The 13,658-nt window shown below is 54.5% G+C and overlaps 1 protein-coding gene across 9 annotated transcripts in view; it reads left to right on the top strand.

Annotated features, from left to right (window-relative positions):
* Positions 1 to 6,412: 6,412 nt before the first annotated feature.
* Positions 6,413 to 13,658, top strand: part of EBF1 (EBF transcription factor 1) — a 267,442-nt gene continuing 260,196 nt past the window's right edge. For 5 of the 9 annotated variants that reach the window (XM_068206044.1, XM_068206047.1, XM_068206042.1 and 2 more), the window contains exons 1-4: positions 6,413 to 7,364; positions 8,684 to 8,840; positions 9,149 to 9,212; positions 9,414 to 9,469. In XM_068206044.1, coding sequence (XP_068062145.1) covers positions 7,231 to 7,364; positions 8,684 to 8,840; positions 9,149 to 9,212; positions 9,414 to 9,469 — 411 coding nt within the window. In that variant the 5' untranslated portion in view covers positions 6,413 to 7,230. Of the gene's footprint in view, positions 7,365 to 8,202; positions 8,422 to 8,683; positions 8,841 to 9,148; positions 9,213 to 9,413; positions 9,470 to 13,658 lie in introns of those variants that run through there. The other 4 variants (XM_068206048.1, XM_068206046.1, XM_068206045.1 and 1 more) reach the window with 2 other exon arrangements.

Here is a 13,658-nt window from a genome sequence, read left to right as displayed (position 1 = left end):
TAGTTAATGAACACGAACTTCCAAAAAATTTCCATGTGTAAGAATGTTTAAACATGCTTTATCTCTGCTGAAATGCAGATTTCAAAACAGGTACAAACGTTCTAACTAACACAAAATAACCCAGAGTTCCCAATGAGTTCCCTTCCTTCCTGTGTAACCAGCACTGTGCAGTTGTCCCTCGACCAGAAATTTTCTTTTTCACACAGGTTGGATATTTTTTTAAAAAGTCCCTGAGAAGGGACATGAGGAAAATCCAGGTTGGTGTCTTTGGTCTGCCTCGAGTGACAGAGATCCTGGTCAAAGATGAAAACAGAGAAATCCTCTGATCTGGATCAACAAAACTGGGACTTGAAGTTCAAGTTGCCCAAAGCTCTGGAAAGTCAATGTAAACGTGAGTGTCTCCCTCTATCTTAAACTTCATTCCAACCACAGCACTCCCATGCTGTGTTCAGGTAAAATTTCACTGCTCAAAGGTATGCCTGTGGCTCCAGGCAGAATTCTGAGCCAGATGATGAGCTTAGTTCTGCTTCTGCTGAAATCATAGGACCCTCTGATGTTTACAGGAATGACAGTGGAAACAGATTTCCAAATGGCCAGCACAAAAAGAGCAGCCAAATCCCAAACAAGCCAGTCCTAGACATGGAAATCTTCACGTTTGCAACCCAGCAAGTACTGAATATCCAATTCCCCAACTGGGAAATTGCCTGGGATTTTGGAGGGCACCCTTCAAAAGAGCTTGTGCACCTTTAAGTCATAATCCCAAGATGCAAAGTCCTCATCAGAGTTTATGAAAGTGTTTAAAAGGAGATATAGATTCCAGAGCCACTTAAATACTTTTGATAATATTCAGTCTTGATTCAGCAAAGCGTGTGACAACTTTAGTAGGTATTTAAATCCATTCCATGTAATATGCTTAAACTCATCCTCTCAGAGGGAGGGAATGCCTGCCTCTGGATTTCTCCCTTCACTCTTCAATGGGAGACAAGTACTTACCTCTCCCTGAAGCCAATAGCAGTTGATTAGATGTTTAATGCTTTGCTGAACTCACAATGTAAAAATCATAGCAAGGTTCTGTGTGATAAAATAACCATAATCTGTCCAGTGGCTGCCAGCATAAACAAATAAATACAGGCTAGACTTAAATGGATGGCAAGCTTCTGTGAGTACTGCAGGGAACCAAAATCATGCCCAGGGCCCCATCCAGCCCGGCCTTGAACACTCCCGGGGATTGGACATCACAGCATCCCTGGATAACCTGGGGGCTGCACCCTCCGTGCTCAGAAGAGCATTTGCTGTCAGACCTGGGAACGGGAGCGGGGTCTCCCGGTGCCGGGATACCGGGGCTGGGGGTAGTGAGAGCCGCTTTTCTCCCCGGGGATGCTCTCCTCGGGATTGCCCCCTCCCGGACCGCCGTCCTCCCGGGATGTCCCACCAGCCCCCGGCATGCTCCACCTCGGGACAGTCTGTCCCTCCCGGGATCTCGCCTCCTTCCCACCCCAGGGATCGCCCCCTTGGGGGTCACCTTTTCCGCGAGACCGACGCCCCCCGGGATCCCCTTCCCCTGGGATCTCCCACCCTCGGGACCGACTTCACATGGGATCCCCGTCCCCCGGCATCTCCCCCCAAAGATCCCTCTCCCCCGGGACCCCCTTCCCCACGGCTTCCCCCTCCCCGGGACCCCCTTCCCCACGGGTTCCCCCTCCCCGGGACCCCCTTCCCCACGGGTTCCCCCTCCCCGGGACCCCCTTCCTCACGGGTTCCCCCTCCCCGGGACCCCCTTCCTCACGGGTTCCCCTTTCCCGGGACCCCCTTCCCCACGGGTTCCCCCTCCCCGGGACCCCCTTCCCCACGGTTCCCCCTCCCCGGGGCCCCCGTTCCCGTTCCCGTTCCCGTTCCCGTTCCCGTTCCCGTTCCCGTTCCGGCGGTGCCGGCGGGGGCGGTTCCCGGCGCGGCCGCCAGGTGGCGCTGTGGGCACGCGGCGCGGCCGCCCGCCCCCCCCGCCCGGGGTGTCGGTTCCAGCGGGGGCGCCCGCCCCGATCCCCTCCCCGGGCCCTGGGAGCGCAGCCGGGCTTCCCTCCCTGTGCCTCCCCGCCGTGCAGCCCCGGGGGGGGGGGACGGGGACGGCCCCCACGTAATTTCACAGCTCCGCTCACCCCTCGCCCCAGGGGAGTTGCCATGGGGGGCTCCTGTCCTGGGTAGTGATGGGGGGCGCTGAGCTTGGGGGGTGCATCCTCCCGTCCTCCCTCTGAGGAGCTCGCTGGGCCAGCCTGTCGCTGCTGCCCGGCATCCCCCGCCCTCAGGCATCCCGAGGGGGGATCCCCCTTTTCTCCGGCCCTTGAAGTAATTGCTCCGCTCAGCACTCGCTGCTTCCCATCCGCAGGTCTGAACCGCGACCTGCGGGGGTGCCCCGACCCCCCATCCTAGCCAGGGGTAACCCGGGAATCCCCCAAGGGTCAGCAGGAGGAAAGTTCCTCGGTGAAACCTTTCCATCTGGGTCACCTGCTACTGCTTCTTCTTTGTAGCAGGGGTGAACGTGGGGTGCTGTCACCATCATGTTGACAGGTCCTCCGCTGGTCCCAGAGGCATCCAGGCTCTCTCCTGAAGAGGACTTTTCTATTCAGTCAGAGTATTTTATCCCAGTTCCCAGTTCTCTGAGCCTTTCCTCCTCTTCTCCTTCCCCCTGCGAGCTAGCCAGGTAGGAAGAATAAAGCACCCCAAGTCGGTGAATAGTGCCATCACCTGCCAAGGCAGACATTGGATTTATCTGTGGATGGCACATCTTTGGATTGACACAGGAGCTTGTAAGGAAAATACTTATGGAAAGCATTTTCACTGGGGATGACATGACTGAACTGTTTCCAAACCCTCGGAAAAGTGCAGGCATGAGCTCAACACCTGAGTACTCTGCTTTCAGTCCCACCTTGAGAGGAGAGGCTGCCTTTCCCTTTCCCCCACTGTCACTGCTCAGGCCAGTTGTTCCTCTGCCTTCTCCTGAGAAGGGCAGGAAGGAGCGTGGTCCCTTTGTGGGGTGGCCTCGTCCAGCTGCAAAGGTCAGGGATGAGGGACCACAAGGTTTTTCTGTCAGAAATCCCCACTTCCAACTACTCCTTCCTTCCCTTGGGGTCTGGGCAGAGGGAAGCAAGGCCTGACCATCCCCGTAGTGCCAGGAGCTGCAGGGCAGGAGAGGAGGGACTGGAGGCAGGAGGAGGGAGGAGTCCTGGATAAACTACAGGTCAGAAGAGAGAGGGGCCTTGGGCTCACTTGGAAACAGTGTCCAGGCAGCGGAGAGGCCTTTCCCTAAGTAAGAGAGACTCCTGTGCTCTGGGACCTCTGTCTGCTGCCTCACAGAAGTTACATTTATCCTCCAGAGCGAGGTCTCCTTCCATGGCCCCCTTGTTCAAAGGCCTCAAAACCACTTGTTCCCCAGGAACCCTGTGTTTTCCTACATAGGATGAGCAAGCCAGGGCCAGCCTTTCCCTCCTCTGCTTGCATCCCTGCTATCTGCCATGACCAGGAACACTGTGACCACGTCCCAGTGCTGTCTGTGAGCTGCCTCTTTTGCAAAGTCTCAGCTCCTGCCTTTGTGCTGCTGGCCAAAATCCACGGCTCAACCCTGCAGCTCTTGCTCGCTTTGGGAGCTTCCTCACCTCTGGGAGCAAATCGCAGCCTGCAGGTCTCTGTGTGTTTATTCTGTGTTGAACGTAGAGAGCATTTAACTCGGGCTTGCAGGGAACCCTCACTGCAGCGTGCCCCAGTTTGCTCCTGCAGCAGAAGAGTGAAGTGCTGAGTGCCAGCACTGAGGGTTTCCCTGTGGCAGGCTGTGCAGCGTCCTCCAGTTCTGTTTGCCATGCTGGGGGAAGGATGGACCCTGCTTCCCACAGGAATACGCCCCAGCCTCACAGCAGGCCTGGCAGGGACCTGTGTGCTGCTGCAGTCCGAGTGGGGTGGTGCTGGTCCAGGGAGCAGAACCAGGCAGGGGGCAGAAAGGGAATGCTAAAGGCAACTGGGAATTCTTTCAAATCAAAGCCTCAGAACTCCAGGGTTGGCCTCTGCAGGGTGGATGGAGCACAGAAGTCTCCTTGCCTGCTGCCAGCTCTCTTCCTTTTTTTTTTTTTTTTTTTTTTTGTTAAATCCTGGCTTTCTTACTGCCTCCCTGTTTCCCTTCTGCTTTTCTTTCACACTCCTCCTGTGAGGGTCGAGCCAGTGTTTAACTCTTTCATCCTTATAGCAATTTATTTATTGGCTTTGAGGCTACCCCTAAGCCCCAGATGGGGCATGTCCCTGCCAGCCTTCAGCTGGAGCTCCCTGTGTGCTGGGCACAGAGGCACAAGTCTTGTGTAAGGAGGAAAAGAGTGGAGAACTTGTCACTGTTAGTGTCGTGGCTGGCTGTCCCTGCCCGGTGGAGGTGCCCCCAGACTGCAGCTGGGATGCTTTTCCCTTTAGCATCCTGGAAAAGGCATGGAAACAGTCCCCTGATCCCCTGAACAGATTTGAAGGGCGAAATCTGCCAACTGCTCAGTATATTGATTCAAATGCATTATTCCTCCCTGGGCAGATCCCTGCCCTGGGAAAGGAGCAATCAGTGCAGGTGCAAATAGCTTTTAATTGCAGAATGTATCTCACCGTGGAGGCATTTAGGCTGGATATGATACAACTGATACAGCAGCAGCCGGAGGAAGCCCAATAAGCCCGAGCTCTGCAGGAGCCAAACTGCTCCTGTGCCGTACCTATGGCGTAAATATTCATGTGTGGCTGTGTGTCCGTGTTCTTCCACATCTCCCTGAGATATGACACACTAGCACCGTGTCCAGATTCAAATGGCATCTTCAGGGAATGTGAAAACTTGCTGTCTGTGACAGTTCCTGTGTGAGGATGCAGCATGCTGGGGATGTGGATGTTTTGTGTGTGGACTCGCCTAAAGCCAAGGATCGGGGGCAGTTTCTCAGCGCCAGCGAGGCGCTGGCAGCGGGCTCTGTGCCTGCTTTGGAGTCCGAGCTCTCTTCCCAAGGCTTAGCTGCGGGCTCAGGCGGCTGTGCCACACGAAGTGATGTACAGGTGGCTGGGAGAGGGTCCTGTGTAGTTGTCGGGCTGCCGTGGGCTGCCTCTGGAGCGGCAGAGAGGTGCTGATAGACTGGACTGGCTGCTCTCCAGGCCCTTAGCTGGCTCCCGGCTGGGGGATGCAGCCCGGGGGGCTCCGCTGCCCTTTGCGGGTCTCTGCAGCCCTGGAAGGAGCGGACAGCAGCCGCCCGCCCCTGCACCCCCCGGGGCAGCACCTCCCGCACCTCTGACCGGGCAGCGGGACATGAAGGGACACGGCAGCAGTTCAGAGATAGCCCAGACACTCCAGAGGTTACCCTCTGCGCTGTGCCATCGCCGTGGAGAGGGCGAGGAGCCCGGCGTGCCGGGATGCGCCGGGTTTTGTTCCATTCTATGTGCAAAGATGGGCAAGCCTGTGTTTGGGGAGGCATAACCCAGGCCCCCGGCACAGAGAGCTCCTTCCGCGGCAAGAGCCCGTGCGAGAGACGAGACGGGAGCGGCTCGGGCACGGAGCGACTCGGGCAGGGGAAGGATGGAGAGCGATGCGGGGACAACGGGAGCCCGCGGAGAGACGCGGGACTGCGCCCGCTCGGCTGCGGCACAACCGGCCAGGCTCTTCCCTAGCGAGGACAGGAACCGGTTTTATTATAATTATTATTTTCCCTGAGAAAACAAAAATCGGACTTCCTAGGAAAAAAAAAAAAAAAAAGAAAAAAAAAAGAAAAAAAAAAGAAAAAGAACTTTCACCGCGAACTGTCCTGTTCGGAAATCGCGTGCTTGTGCCGCAAAGCAGCGCACGCTGCCGGGAGCGGGGCAGGAGCCGGGCCGAGCGGCGGGGATGCAGCGGGGCTCGGCGGCGGGGGACTTGCCCCGCCCGCGCTTCCAGCGAGGGACAATCCCGGGCTGGAGCACCGGGCACGGCCGGCGGGCGCGGGGCATCCCCAGCTTTGGGCAGTCGCGGTGGGCAGCCTGGCGCTGCCGGCGGATCCCGGGGGCAGCGGGGAGGGCTCGGCCACCCCCGCACTCAGCGGTGCCGGCTGCGGGCTGCGCGGGCCGCGCGGGAGCGCGGCGCCCTCCCGCCGAGGGCCGTCCCCGGGTGCCGGCGGGTCGGAGCGGGGATCGGGGGAGCCCCCGCGGGGCCGTGCCCGCGCTGCCCGCGGCGCTCCCGAACAAAGGCGCGGCCGCGCCGCACCGGGCCCGCCCCCGGCGCTCCGGGGCAACTTTCCCCCGGGCCGGCCGCGCCGGGGGCGGGGCTATGCTAATGAGGGAGGCGTGCCCCCGCCCCCTCGGCGGCGCTCTGCCGGCGCCCATTGGCGGCGGCGGCGCGGGGGCGGGGCGGTGACGCGATGCAAATGAGGGGGCGTGGCGGCGGCGGCCCCGCCCCCCGCCCGCCGGGGCTGCGGGGCTCGTGTTCGGCGGCGGGGACAGTCAAAGTGGCTCCCATAGGGAGAGACGGCGAGTCCGCCCGGCGCTGCGGGAGAGGGAGGGGGCACGGGGAGCCCCAGGGTCTCCCTCCGGCCGTCCGTCCGCGCCGCCGCCGCGGGTGCGCCCCTCTCGCTCCCTTCCCGGCGTGCGCCCGGCTCCGGCAACTCGCTTCCTGCGCGGCTGGAGGAGGGAGGAGAGAGGAGAGGAGCGGAGAGCGCTTCGGCTGGGAGAGGAGAGAAGAAAGAGGGAGAAAAGAAAGAAAGAAAAGAGAGAGGGGAGAAGGGGGGGGACTTGCCTCTCTTGTCACTGGAAAATGACACTTGATGTAGCAGAGCCTGCCGCAGCTCCCGTTCGTCCTATTGTTTCTTAAACTGCCATCTGAGATTTTTTTTTTTTTTTTTTTTGCCTGCTGCCATCCGAGGGGTGTCTTCATACAAAAGGGACTTCAAGTACTCCTCCGGCTTGCGAGCGCTGCAACCAGCCCCCAGCACCCCGCCAGCCCCTCCAAGCACCCAAACAAACTGCACACGCAGCAAACAGCAGCAACAAAACCGGGCTCTGATTGCCTCTGGATTTTTTTTTTTTTTTAATGTGCGTGCCTGTGTTTGCTTTCTCCGACTTGCTTTGATTCCAGCGATCAGCTGCAGAGAGAGAAAAAAAAGAGAGAAAGAAAGAAAAAAACCCACATATAACAGTCCGCCTGGCGATTTTACCACTTTTAAAAAAATTTGAATAAAGGAGGAAGATTTGCGCTGTTGTTTCTGATTCATGTTTGGGATTCAGGAAAGCATCCAGCGGAGTGGGAGCAGCATGAAGGAAGAGCCCCTCGGCGCGGGGATGAACGCGGTGCGGACGTGGATGCAGGGAGCCGGCGTCCTGGACGCCAGCACGGCCGCTCAGAGGTAGGCAGGCTCCGCGCCCGCTCCGCGCCCGCGCCCCGCTCCGCGCCCCGGGGCGCTCCCCGCCCGCAGCGCTGCTCCCCGCCGGCAGCGCCTTTCCCCCCGCGCCAACAAAAACCCGGCTCTGGAGCTCTGCTACCGGCAGTGAGTTTCGCGTAGATGTCGCCAGTTAAATATTTATCCCTATTGTCCCGTAGGAATGACTTTTTATTAAATAATGATAGCAACAATAAAGGAAGTGGCGAGTTTCGCTAGGTACCGATAGGTAGGTTTCATCTCTCTGGCTCCTTGTGTTCGCTCGGAGGAAGGAGTTTTCAAAACTATGTTTGCTGCTGATTTAGTCTTAAAATCTTCGAATGACACTTTCCTCCTCCGGGAAGCAGCGAGTTGTGCACGGATGTATCCAAAATATATTTCTCTACCTCGCTTTCTTATTCTCATCAGAATCAGCAGCTCCCCTACTTCTCCTCCGATAAGTAGGGAGTTTGCAAAGCGTACTCCAGGAGAAATTTAATTTGAAGTCTCTTTGTAAAACCACTGCCACTTATCTCAGATTTTAAAAAAGAAATCCCTCCAAATATAAGATGGGTTTGGCGAAGCTGCACCCAGTCTCGTTTTCTCTTTTATTTCTTCTTCTTCTCATCCTCTTCCCCGCGAAAAAAAACAACCCAGACACGAACCAAACCCTGATGCTGGATTCGCAGCTTGAGCCCTGGAGCCGGCATCATCCGGCATCAGTTTAATGTTGACATCTCCCAGTGTCTCCCACCTCGCCCCGCGCCCCCCCCTTTGGAGCCCTCTAAGGAAGGGAAAGTTTCTGCAGGGACAACCCTGAAATATTTGAAGTTGTCTCCTGGGCTCGGTGTTTACCCACCGCTCCGGCGCGGGAGGAAAGGCTCGCAAGATAAGGCACATGGGCGCTGGTGTGACAGCTCCGAGCCGAGTTTGAGAAGTGGCAGGACCGATGCTGCTCCGCGGGGCAACGCGCCGGCGGCTCTGAGCGCTGCTCCCCCGCCATGCAGGGCCGGCTGCGGGCGGGCACGGCCCCCGGGGAGGGCTGGTGGGTACCGGGGCCGGGCTGGGGGGGCTGCTGGGGGCTTCGGGCTCGCCGCAGGACGGGGTGGGGTCGGGGCTCCGCGGGGTTCGGAGCTGGAGTGCCCGGAGGAAAAAGGCCCGGAGCGGCTCGGGGGAGGAAGGATGCTCTGCCCCGGGGGGGCCCAGACGGGTCCCGGCGGGGGAAGGCACGGGCCCGGGAGGCGGCTGGGGGGTGCGTGAGGCCGCGTCGTCGGAGCTGCCGCTAACCCGCGTGTTTCTGGTCCCAGCGGAGTGGGTCTGGCCCGGGCTCACTTCGAGAAGCAGCCGCCTTCCAACCTGAGGAAGTCCAACTTTTTCCACTTCGTCCTGGCTCTGTACGACCGGCAGGGGCAGCCCGTGGAGATCGAGCGCACCGCCTTCGTGGGCTTCGTGGAGAAGGAGAAGGTGAGTACCCTGGCGCCCCTTGGGGGCTCGGCCGCCTCTCCGGGGCCCTCCCCGCTCCGTTCCCTCGGGGCCGCGACACCGGCTCGTCCCGGGAGCCACGGCAGCCTCCCGGGCGCCTCAGTCGTCCCTGTCCCGGAGGGCAGAAGAGGAGGGGTTGTCCCCTGCTCTCTCGCTATGCCAGGGGCAGGGGAGAGGGCTGAGAGCTGCCCCATCCAATCCCCGGGACCCCCGGCGTGCGAGTGATGGAGAAGCTCCATTGATACTGTTTTCCTTTTCCCTCCGGCCTCCCGTGTCGTCTTTGACTTCAGGAAGCCAACAGCGAAAAGACCAACAACGGGATCCACTACCGCCTGCAGCTGCTCTACAGCAATGGTAAGGGCTGGGAACCCCCGGGGTCGGCCCCGTCGCCCCCCGCCGCCTCCGCGGCTGCAGAGCCCAGCAGCGCCCGGGTTCCCCCGGTTCCCCTCCGCTCCCTGCGCTCGCTGCCGGGACACGGGCGGCCCCGGCAGGCCCGAGCCCTCGGGCGAGCCCCGGCGCGCTCCGCTGCTCACGGTGGGCTCTGCCTTGTTTCAGGGATCAGGACGGAGCAGGATTTCTACGTGCGCCTCATCGACTCCATGACCAAGCAGGTGGGTGCTGCGGGGCGGCCGCCGAGCGGGGGGGGTGGCAGCCGTCGGGGCGGCCCCGGGAGCCGAAACCCGCCCCCGCGGCGGGGCCGCTCTGCCCGGCGGGGAAGGCACGGAGCCTCCGCCTCCCGCGGGCACGGCCGCGCTCCCGCTCCGGGCAACCACCGGGCTGCGGGGCGGCGAGGGGGTCCCCGCGGGACCCCGCCTGCTGCTGGGCTGCGGGAGAAAAATACAGCCGACCCTCCAGCCGTCCCAGTCAGGGCTGCGGATGGTTTTGCCGCTTAATTAATAAGAATTAACCTCCGGCCTCCGGCAGCCCCCGAGCGCCGCCAGCACAAGGCGCTGCCCGGCGCGGGGCTCTGTCGGTCCGGCCGCTCCCGGCGCTGCCGCCGGCTGCGCTGGCTGAAGGAGCAGCGCTTGTATCGCGACACGTTTGCATGTCGGAATAGACCCCAGAATCGCGGCGCGGGCAGCGGCGAGCTCGGTGTCGGACTTGGGGAGGGCAGCAGGAATTGTCAGTGGATTAATCCTCATTTTAAGCTTGTTCTTTAGCCTCCCAAACAGAGTAATAACGTGCGTGCCTACCTATAAAAATACTTTTCTGTTTAAAACCAGTATTTTTACAAAGTGACTATCTGAGCAAATCAATTCTCTCTCCTTTATTTATTTTCTTTTTTTAATTGTTACTCTGGCTTTTTTCTGCTTCTGTCAGAATATTTTTCTCTTAGAATATGTTTCTTTTAAATAGTTGGGAGTGCTTTTGAACCTTTTCATTCTTAAAATATGTTTCTTCCCCTCCTAATCTGTTTTACTTGTTAAAGAAAATGCTTAAATTTTATTTAAGAAAAACATTAAGGTTTTTTTTTTTTTTGTACCGCTAGGAAACGTCAGTCCTTGTATGTTGTCTGCAGGGACAAAACTCTTGGCTTGTATTTGGGTTTCTTTTCTACAACAAAACATAAAGCTCTAAGGGCTGAGTTTGTTTTACAAAACTCTCTTTGATGGTCCCAAAACATCTTTTCCTGCTATTGAAGACTGTCTTTCAACAGTAAAAAAAAAAAAAAAAAAGAAAAAAGAAAAGAAAAAAATAGAAAAAAGGAACTTGGGTGAATTTTACTAGACAATCCTCTGTGCATCTGAACTCTGTTATACTCAACACTTCCAAACGGAGCCCGTTCCCTGTAGGAATTAAAACAGCAGCCACATACCCTTCCTCATAAAAAATCCTGGAAAGCATTTGCTGTCATTCCCTGGTTTTCAGGCACAAATTGGTTAGTTTGTGTTAAAAGTAACAAAATCTTCCTGATATATGAACTCTTTTTATTCCTTTTGGAGCTTGTGTATTTCAGTGTAGATCGTGTGAGAGAGACTATCAATAAATATTATCTTTAAATAGCTTTCCTATCATTACGGAAATGCAGAAGCCTCTGGTCATAATCCTGTTGAAAACAGAGCCCTGAACTCATGGAGAGCAGTGGATTCAAAATAATTTTCTTAACAAAGGCATCTTGCATATGAAGAGTTCATCCTAAGGCACTGTTTGACCTCTTGGTCTCTCATTATTATCAAGTCATCAGAGGGTCTTTGCAGAGAAAGGGGGGAAAAAAAACCCCGAGATACAGTTTATTTGTAAGACCCACCGTGTAGCTTTAAAGCACGTTCACAATGAAGAAGCAGGAGAGAAAAAAAAAATCTGTCTGATTTCAGGAAGTCTTAGAAAAACAAAGTTAGTACAAATTACAGATTTTGGGAAAAGTGCAGCGGGGAGAAGCGAGGATTTTAGAACAAAAGCTCTCTGAGCTTAGATTAGAAAACGTGGAGCAAAAGGCTGTTTTAGACGCAAACGTGTTTGCTTACATATTAATTTCATGTCTGTAGTTTCTTTAGGCAGGAGTATAATTGCTTTTGAAAAATAGGGCATTGTCATGTCAAAAGTGTGGCATGTACCGCTCCAAATTTTTTTGGGGGCCAGATGCTAAATTCTCCTTCTTCTCCTTTTTTAATTATTTCTTTTCAAAAGTGAAATTATTTCAGAGTTGGGATCGCGTCGGTTACTGAATGCTTATTAGGAAGTGAAGTACAACACATGACAGAAGCTCACCCAAATGTTGAATATATCATTTATATTTTATGACAGTGAATTATATAGAAGATTCTCAAGTAACTTTCAAATCATCAGACTGTAATTAAATATTGCAAAGACTGTCTGAAAATTCTTTAATTTTTAATGAAAGTTAAATATATATTGTCAGTCTACTTGAAGGTGTAGTATTTTAATGCATGACGCTGAGAACAAATTGGATAATGAAATGATTACTTTTAAATGAAACTGTTGCAGAAGCATACACGTTTCAGCTGGCAAGTATCTGCTCAGTCCTCACACACGCACATTCACACACTCGATAATTGTGAATTCCCAGACTGAAATTACAGCTACTCTGAGGTTTCTGGTGGCAAATTAAAAATCCCACAGAAGCAAAGCTTGAATGAGTTAGGTTCCCCAGATCATAAAGGAAAGTATCTGTGGCTTTTTTTTAAATATTAATTTATTATTATTATTTTTTAATACGGACACATCAGATTTAAATATATTCTCTTTGTGTCACAGTTACAAATTGTGAGGTTTTGTACGGTTGCAGATTATTAAGTTAGGTAAGATAAAATAAAAGCACTTCTGCAAATCAGACCTGGATTTCTGTGCATAGGATTGCTGCTGAGAGATTTAATGTGAGTGTCCCATTAGCAGCATGTGTTACAGCAGTAGGTAGGCAGGGCATGGCCATGCTGGGGGCTGTGTATGTATAAAGAGGAGATGTTCCTGCTCCTGAGTGTTCCTGCTCTGCCCAAGTCAGGGATTTGTTTGTGTGGCTGTGCCCAGCTAAGAAACTCGTAGCAAGAGTCGTGTTCGGGGTGGAACAGAGGGATCTCCGTGTCATGGTGTGTGTGTGTTTCTCTGTCAGCTGTGGAGCAGGATGGGAAGTGGGGCTGGAGAGTGGCACTACTGAGGCAGCCAAGAGTTGTGCTGGGAGCTGCATCCCAGGGCAGAGCTGGGCTGTGGGATGAGCTGTGCACGCAGTGCCCCGAGCAGGAGCTCGGGCTGCACGGGCACTCCTTGGGAACTGGGACTTCCAAACGGGAAACCCAGCCAGGGTTGGTCTCAGAGTGCCTCGTTTTGGGGTGTGTTTGGGGTATCATACTTGGCCTTTGGTGGTGGCCCTGGAGAAGCACTGGGTGAAATGGGGATTATGTGGCTTTTGGGGTCTCGCTAAGTTTCTGAAATGTGTCCCCGTCACTTAAAAATTGTAAACGCTACACACAAATCATTCCTGTGGCAGAGAAGTTCTTTCCAGTTCAGGCAACAGCATTCGGTGTCAATACTGGCTTAATTAAATTTTCTCTTATGTTATATTGACACCTCAATTTATGTCAGGATCACATTCCTAATGTGCTTAAAACGCTGCAGGACCCCAAACTTTATGGCTGTTGCTTTCTGTAAAGCAGCAGCTCCTCCCGCAGAAGATCTGCCTCTAACAATGATGCATTTTGAAATTGCCTGCAAAACGTGAAATATGTCTGCTCTAATAAAACTGGAGTTTTTAGGCAAGTCAAGGGATTTTAATATGTTTATGGAGAAGAGATGCCTTCTATTTCTTCAGCTGTATTTTCATAAAGTTGAGGTATTTCACTATTAGGAAAGATGGAGGAAATAAATCTGAAATACTTGTTCCCCACCCATTTTTCCTTCAGCCGTTCTCATCCATAAGATATAACGGATGCTAATATGGCTCAGGCATCTTAAGAATCATAAGTTTTGCTCAATGGCTATTGTCTATTGCTGAGAGCCCTCATGAGTCAAAAATCTTTCCTTCAGACTTAAACCCTGTTTATATTTGGATTTTTTTTTTTCAGAGCTATAACTCTGGATGCAAATGGTTTTTCTGTTGACTTGTCTGTCATTCTCTGATGTCTGCAGATATTTGATCAGCTCTATTCTGTGCATGGCATGGCCCTTCTCTGGCAGCTACACGCATGGGAAAAAAAAATGTTATCAATAAGTTCAGAGGAGCCTCAGCAGACTCAGAGAAATTTCACACAAACATAAAACAAAACCTAACCCCTGTGACGGGGAAAGTTTACATTGCACCAGATTTTAGCAGCTTTCTTGTGCCTTTGGTGAGATGTCAGAAGCGCA

The sequence above is a fragment of the Anomalospiza imberbis genome, chromosome 15, assembly GCF_031753505.1.
Source record: "Anomalospiza imberbis isolate Cuckoo-Finch-1a 21T00152 chromosome 15, ASM3175350v1, whole genome shotgun sequence".
In the NCBI taxonomy this organism is placed as follows: domain Eukaryota; kingdom Metazoa; phylum Chordata; class Aves; order Passeriformes; family Viduidae; genus Anomalospiza; species Anomalospiza imberbis.
The sequence above is the reverse complement of the archived record's forward strand: the minus strand, read 5'-3'. Positions and strand labels throughout refer to the sequence as shown.